Source organism: Echinops telfairi, unplaced genomic scaffold, assembly GCF_000313985.2.
Source record: "Echinops telfairi isolate 266 unplaced genomic scaffold, ASM31398v2 ScPeMD7_4;HRSCAF=17, whole genome shotgun sequence".
In the NCBI taxonomy this organism is placed as follows: Eukaryota; Metazoa; Chordata; class Mammalia; order Afrosoricida; family Tenrecidae; genus Echinops; species Echinops telfairi.
Genome location: NW_022103900.1, coordinates 38,787,467 through 38,795,194, shown reverse-complemented (window position 1 = coordinate 38,795,194; position 7,728 = coordinate 38,787,467). Strand labels below are relative to the sequence as shown.

General features: G+C 48.4%; 1 protein-coding gene across 1 annotated transcript; it reads right to left on the bottom strand.

Annotated features, from left to right (window-relative positions):
* Positions 1–4,389: 4,389 nt before the first annotated feature.
* On the bottom strand, positions 4,390–7,139 carry TEX51 (testis expressed 51). Its single transcript, XM_045298281.1, has 5 exons — positions 6,995–7,139; positions 6,782–6,856; positions 6,440–6,529; positions 6,011–6,094; positions 4,390–4,409 (listed from the first exon to the last, which is right to left on the bottom strand). The coding sequence occupies exons 1-5, from the start codon at positions 7,137–7,139 to the stop codon at positions 4,390–4,392; spliced, it is 414 nt and encodes a 137-aa protein (XP_045154216.1).
* Between the last annotated feature and the right edge of the window lie 589 nt (positions 7,140–7,728).

The window sequence follows — 7,728 nt, the reverse complement described above, 5'->3', positions numbered from 1 at the left end:
GCCACAACACTTATCCTATTTGCTGTCTCCATAGGTTAATCAATCCTGGGTCCCAGACATTATTTATCTGATAGCCGGGCACCATCTAATTTTGTCACCACACTTTGCTATAGCAACCATATCTTTTGTGTTCCCTTCCTGAGGGCAAGTATTAAGCAGGGCCATGACGTAAGAACTAATTGTTCTTAAATTGGAGTTAGGATTTAGTGCAAGCCCAAAAGTCATTCCTGGATTTATGTTTTATCTGCCTTTGGCTCCCTTTAGAAATCTCCTTGTTAAATTCTGGTAGCAAGTCTTATCACTCACCTCCCTGGGGCATAAAGATCTTCCATTGATATTGTCATTGATTAGCCCTGGGTTCTAATTTTTAAAGCACTGTTGAGTGATACTTGGCCAATGTAAGCCAACTCCATATCACAACACCTGCATTATTCACTTGTACAGATCAATCCTTCGTGGCTGGGCGCTATTTACACAAACAGTAGGAATTGGTTGTCAGCACAGAGCCCATTGATGTAGTAAGTCAATGATTATTCACCTACTAACAGTCCAATAACCTTGGCATAGCTGTCTTCTGCTTCTTCAAACACCATGAATTTGCAGTCTTGAGTCTTCAGCTTCCAAACGTGTTTGAGGTTGAGTCTAGTTCACTCAGTGGAGTTTCCAAATTGGAGCTCTCAGGGGCAGCCTTTGGAGCAGGTTGTGCCCCTTGAAGATCCAGGATTCAATGCCCCAGTGTTCTATGGCACTTGGCCTGGGTCTCCAGGATGTGCCCATTAACTCGGGCCCATGAGTTATTAGGTGCATATTACCAGGGACAACTCCCCACTTAGGCTTTTAAAAAGTATTTCTAGTCATTCCCCCACCCCGACTTGGAGCTTGTTCCTCCCACTTTTCCTACCAACAGTCGTGCACGTGTGCTCCCCTAGATGTGTCGGTTCCCTTTGTTCTCTCCTGACTTGGCTTACCCGTCAGTATCCCTCATCCCGGGGACCTCGTCATAACTTTTCAAGGACAGCCACTTAGTAGTCCACATCTCCTCCCACTCCCTTAACAATTTACTCCCGGCTGACATGCAGAACCCTCTGTCAAAGTGACCTTCAAGGGCCAACTTCTTTGAGGCAGAGAGAGAGCAGATTAAGCAAGGCAGGGGGAAAAGACGGATGCCATATTACATGAAGAATGCCAAGGGATCAAGGACCTTTACCGGGGCTGGCACCTTGAATTTGGACTTCTAGCCTCCTACACGGTAGGAAAATAAATTTGTTAAATACAAAAGAAGAAGAAAAAGAAAAGATAGCATTTACTTAATCAGCAATGTTGAATGAGAACAGATCTCTCTAATTTTGTCAAGGCTGAGAGGCTTTGAGGTTGAGTTTCATATTTTGAGGGCTCTACCTGCTAAGGGAATGAATAAAGTTTTTAAGAACAGGCTTGGTAAACATCTTAACCTTGAAGCCAGGCCCAGGTTAACATCATGACACAAGACTGTACTGGAAGATAATCCTGGAACATTCTCTGACATACGGATCCTGAGCTGCAGCCGAGGTAAATTTGGAAGAAAAGATGCATGAGACCCAAGGATGAACAGAGCAACTAATTAGAAGTTGCTTGACCACCTGCAGAGTGGCAAGTCCCTTCCCTTTGAAAGCGTCATTTATTAAACCAGAAGTGTCCCCTAGATAAGGTCCTTTCTCCACTCCAGAAGGGGGACCTGCTATCTTATCTATGCTTCAAGTGTCTTCCTCACCTCAAGAGAAGGACCTTTTCATTTTTTATGCTTTAATATAACTGTAGCTTAACTATTTGCTGCTGGGTGCACAGCCGTGTGTGTGTGTGTGTGTGTGTGTGTGTGTGTGTGAGAGAGAGAGAGAGAGAGAGAGAGAGAGAGAGAGAGAGAGAGAGAGAGAGAAAGGCTTATCTTTGGACCCTAACAAGCCACATGGGGCTGGAAGTTGCTAGTTACTCACGGACAACTACATAGGCACTGAACTTCACAGTTAGTATAGTTTTCTCAATCAATCCACCACCAACAGTTGCTGTTGAGTTGGCTGTTAGTCATGGTAACCTCATATGTGTTAGAATAGCATTGTGCTCCGTGGGGAGGGGGTATTTATCCAGGTCCATCAATTTATGTGGGAAAGGAACTCCAATTTGTATCTCCTCAGCATTCAAATTCTGATAGTGTTCCGGGTATGTGCTGTTTCGTTTCTCTTTAGAGCTGTGCTACCTGAGAGTAAGGATGGGACATGGATGTCTGTGTATGTCTGTGAACTCCCTTCTTTTAGGGCCCAGAATCCCTCATGTTCTGTCCCGGCAAGCCCAAATTCTAACCTTTGACCCCTCGGCCGTATGATATTGCTTAAAGACCTGTATTTGCACACTGAGATCATCTCAATCCAGTTCTCCCCCCTCTCAACCCGGTTCTGGAGGTTTGAACTATGTCCAGGGCAGATATTGTAAAACCCAAGGCTCACCTCAGCTTCCCTTTCCCCAGAATCTGGGCCATGGGAGACCAAACACTCTGTTGCTGAAACTCACAAGGAGCCCATAAGGCTCCTGCAGACCTAGAGCAGCTGCTGTTTTCTGGACTGCTCACTCAGGACTGTTGGGGCCAGCCCATAAGGACTTGAAGTGATTTTAGGCATTCTGGAAGAAACTTCTGTCCTGTCACGCCTTCCCATCTTGTGAAGCAGAGAAAGTGGGAAGAGCAGGTCAGAATCAGGCCTCTCAGCAACTTTGTGGAAGATCAGGTGAACTGCGCACCAACTTGCTCGTAGGCGCTCTCCTGGGGCGCACTTGAACTTCCCCCTCTAGTTGTGGAGGAGGGAGATTTAAGGATTAGACTCAACCCCTTTGCTTCTGTACCTCTCTCTGGCTATTGCCAGTGTTTAAGACCGAACTTCAGGAATGCCTCCAAAAACCCAGGCTGGGTGCCTGGTTGGGACCCTTCCTGGGACCTTTGCTTGGGTCCATGCTGGAGCTGCCATTTAAGGCAGTGCTCGTCGTAGTCTCTGGGGGGTGAAGCGTGACAGCTGTTGGAGTGACTCTTTCTGGGGTCTTCAGCTGACCGCTCTCTTCCTCTGTTTTGGAAGACAGGAAGCCTTGTGCTGGGCCCTTGAAGGACCTGTGCCTCTCCTGGGTCTAGTGTCTTGGGACTAGTTGAGTTTGTGAGTTAGCCATTGCCTGGGCCAGCACAAGGAAAGAGGAAAGTGTCTGGAGGGAGTGGCAGGGGCTATGGAGGAGGCTCGATTTAGCTGAAGGGGAGGGGTCAGGTCTCTGGAGGGTAAGACGGTGGAACATGTCCCACTCCACAGTGCTCTCCACGATGGGCACAGGCATGCCTGCACAGATCCCAGCAGGAAACAGGGGTCACACTCTCATTAGTCTTCAGATGTTTTAATAAAGGGACCATTGACAAAGACATAGGTATGAGGAAACCACAGACCTCATGTAATCTTTCAGGGTTGCAGAGATATTACCACCAGAGATGAGAAGGTGTCAGGGAGGGAGAGTTACCAGAGTCTGAAGATGAGCAAGAGGTTCTAACCAGATCTGCAAACTTGGTTCATTTGAAAGTCACACTTTGTCGTTTTCGTCCCTGCAGATCCAAAGCAGGAGGTTCTACTTGTCCTGCCTGCTTCTTTCAATACCTCTGGCCTCTAGTTAGGATCCTTCATAACCTGGACCAGCCCAGAGTAAGAGGTGCGGGAGCCATGCTGATACCATCAGTGCAGGATGGGAGCAGAAAGCATAGGACTGAGGGTAGAATGGGAGTGGGCAATGGCAGCTATGGGAAGGCACTGTGTTAATAAGGGAAGGACCTGGAACTTTGGTACTCTGGGATCTGGATCCTAAGGATTTGGGATTTACGATCTGATTCATCAGAAGGCCTGATGTGTGACCTTGGTATTCATTACACTCAGGCTTTCAGGCTTTGTCACCCTCAAGCATCCCAGAATTCAGATCTCACTTTCCCATCTTAAGAGTCCTAGATTCCGGCAGGGGTCTCCCTTCCCAGTACCTTTTCTGCCTTCTCATTGCTCGTCTTGTGCCAGAACCAGTAAAATCTGGGTCAGAAGACAGGGTAGAGGTGGATCAGTCAGGGAGTATGTTTGTCTTCCTTTAGGGGCGCTGGGACAAGGAGAAATCACTCACCCACCTGCAGTTAGGGTTCCTAGGAGCAGAAATATCCCTATGGTTGACGTCCAGTTGGTCACAGAGGTCCAATCTAGGGGTATCAAAGATGTGAGACAGGTGTTTGGAGAGCAACCGGCCACGTTAGGTTCAAAGAGAAGGTCATACACTCATTCTTCTTTTTTAAATTTTTTCATTCACTCATTGATTCAGACATTTACTGATAATCTACTAAGTAGATGCCAGTGGCATTTAGGATGCATAAGATATCGCTAAGAGGGAAACAAGCAAACAAATATGGACCGGTATGGAGATGAGACATGGTGGGAGTAATCCTGGCCAGGAGACCTGAGGAAGAGCCATGGAAGTTGGAATGAAATACAGCGCACATTTTAAAATCTGAAGTAAAACCTGGTGCTGCGCAGTGAAATATTTAATATGGTTCTTCTAACCATAGCCTTTGTTACCCTCACCAAAGGGCTTTATCCTAATGGGTCTATATGAATATGGGAAATACTAATGGGTTTTATGACTCAACTGTGGGTGATTGTTAACAAGGTTAATTGTGAGTGCCATCCTGCTGGGTATAAAATGAGCCATCTCAGAAGCAAGATGGAAGATTTTACTCTAAACAGAAAAGAGGAGCATCCTTTGGATCCTGCGATTTCTGTACATTGAATCTCCTGGGTCCAGGAGACCGCTTTGGCATCAGAGAGTGGCAAAGCAGCAGCAACAGCAGAACCAGGAGCCAGAACATGAGACAGTGGATTCCTAGCCCACAGAGCAAGGAGAGCTGAGTGCTTTGGGGTGGGGACCTGGATTGTGGAGTGAGGCAATTCGTTGGGTGAGCTGGGTTTGCGGACCTTCGGGGCTGGAGCTGAACGCATTCAGGTGGAAAGTTAAAGTGGAGCTGCACACCCTTTGGTTATTTATTAATGGCTGTAAGAGAGCTTTGTATCTACATATAGCCTCCTCCCTGGGGGGCGGACAGCAGAAAAGTGGGTGAACGGAGATGTCGGACAGAGCAAGATATGACAAAATAATAATTTATAAATTATCAAGGGTTCATGAGGGAGGGGGGAGTGAGGAGGGAGGGGTAAAATGAGGAACTGATGCCAGGGGCTTAAGTGGAGAGCAAATGTTTTGAGAATGATGAGGGCAGTGAATGTACAAATGTGCTTTACACAATTCATGTAGGTATGGATTGTGATGAGAGTTGTATGAGCCCCTAATAAAATGATTTAGAAAAAAGACACACACACACACACACACACACACACACACACACACACACACACCTTTGTATCATTGCCTGAGCAGGGCAGAGGCTAGGCCAGGAGGCTGGGGCTACAGAGAGACTTGGCTGTGGGCATGACAAAGAAGAAACTGCCCTGACTGAACAACTGTATCTCGAGCTTGTTTCACTTAAATTGTACCCTGTTAACTTCCCTACTGAACCCCACAATCAGGAGCGTCTCCTGAGATGTTCGTGTCACCACTGCAATGAATTACCCAGCATACAAGTAGCCAGTGCTTTGGGAGACCGAGCACCTGGTGATTTCGTACACCAACTATGGGGAATGGAGAGTCCTAGGAAATTGGCGATGCTTACAAAGTAGGATCCTGGAGAAGAGCAGACTGTGGGTGGAGATGAGTTTGGGCCGTTTTCAAGTTTGTAGACTTTCGGCACTCAAGGGATCGCTAGGGAGAAGTTCTTGAGGCAGATGACCCTAGAGTTCTGAAGCTGGATAGTGAAAACCCTGAGATCCTGGAGGTGCCATCTTTGCCCAGGTGTGCATGGAGGTCAAGACGAGCTCAGGCCAGGTAGAGCCCTGGAGGTAGAGAAGGCCAGGGATGGGGGGCAGCCACTTACCTGGGCAGAGGGTGGGGTCTTGGCAGGAGAGGAAATGTTTCTTGCAGTTGACACAATTAGTGACTTCCATGTGGGGGCGCAGGTCTGTGAGAGATGGGCAGGCATCTTAGAGGGATGCTGGCACCGTCATCCCCTACCATGGCTGGTACTCACCACAGGACTTGTTGCAGGCTGCTAGGGAGGGTGTGAGAGAGAGAGAATGAGATGCTGAGGAGGTAGCCAGAGTTGGGGGAGAGTGGGGATAGGAGCAAGGAGATCTATGGAAGGGCAGGGCAGAAGGAATGAGCTAGCAGAGTCCCCTTGGGATAGGCCCAGAATAGTACTGGTGGGGGTCAAGGGAGGAAAGGAATTACAAACTTGACTCTGGACTCTTGTATTCCTCAGGGAAGGTGAAGGTCAGGCATGGGCAGGTCCAGCCCCACCTCTCACCCTTTTCCTTCAGTGCCTCAGATATCATGTTCAATCTCTCAGAAAACTGCTTCTTGTAATTGTCAATTTCTTCCAGCAGTTGCTGCTTATCTAGGAGAGGTAAGAGGAACAGAAACCTTTGTCCACAATGCATAGAAGAAATAAACTCGATGGTTTATTCACAGTGGGATTCTACACTCCGTTTTCCAGGCAGATTCCCAAGGACACACTTGCATCCACCTCAACTTCATGACTCTTTGCCCTCCCTACCATGCCCCCTGCATAATATTATGGTTTCTCAGGAAATGCCTGGGAGGGCAGACGATGCTAACTCAATCCCAGAGCCCTGGGTCACTTCCTTACCATCTCGCAACCTCTTAATGGCTAGGTCTAGGTTATTGAAGAAGTTGGCTGCTTCTTCTTCCAAGTGGTCACGATCTGAGGGTAGGACATGGTGACACAGCAGGGTGAGCAGCAGACAATAGCCCAAGACCTCATCTTCCTCGCCTAGCTGGGACTCACCAAGATACCAGGGCCCACCGGTGACGTGCTCCTCCACGAAGAGTGTGTGGAGACTTTGGGAGAGCTCCGCCGGTGGCCCCGGGGTGCCCCAGAGGACCTGCAGATCATAGTCCACTAGCGCAGGGAGCTCCGGCCAGCAGCGGAAGCAGCTTTCCCCACAGGTGGCGGGCAGCAGACAGCCGAGCAGGAGGAACAGCATCTTCCGTAGGTGCTTCCCTTTGTGCTCTTCCCACCTGCTGGAAGTTCCACGCAGAACGTTGGTGGCCGTTCCCTTGGGAACAGCATTCTGTTTCTAGAATAAAAGCACATTACAGAGGGAAAGTGAGCGCCACACATTGGTGTCCATCATGAACTCAGGCGTGGTGCCAAACCCAGGTGTGGTCTCACTGTCTTTGAGAAATGGAGTCACTGCTGCTCTCCAGGCTTACTGGGAGGGTCAGTGAGCTGGACTGCACCAGCTTCACGGTCAGTGCTCCAGTATCAGTACCAGCTCCATCTTGAATGGAGTGCCTCTACAGAACCGACAATGTTGAGGTCAGGAGAGCATGACACATCCTCTGTAAAAAGAGCCCAAGTCTTTTCCTGTGTTTCACTGTAGAAGTGCCCAGCTATGGAACATATTATGGAAATTCATTTTTTAATGGAGCATATAAACTGGTGAGGAGCCTGGTGGCATAGTGGCTATGCTGTGGGCTGTGATCCACTATGTCAGCAGTTCAAAACCACCAGGGGCTGCGCAGGAGAAAGAAGAAGCTTTCTACTGCAGTCAAAGGGTTGCAGGTTTGGAA

Coding starts and splice junctions, on each gene's coding strand:
- TEX51 (XM_045298281.1), bottom strand. CDS start 7,139: ATGCTGTTCCTCCTGCTCGGCTGTCTGCTGCCCGCCACCTGTGGGGAA. Junction 6,857..6,994: donor ACCGGCGGAGCTCTCCCAAA/GTCTCCACACAC, acceptor TCCTACCCTCAG/ATCGTGACCACTTGGAAGAA. Junction 6,530..6,781: donor CATTAAGAGGTTGCGAGATG/GTAAGGAAGTGA, acceptor TACCTCTCCTAG/ATAAGCAGCAACTGCTGGAA.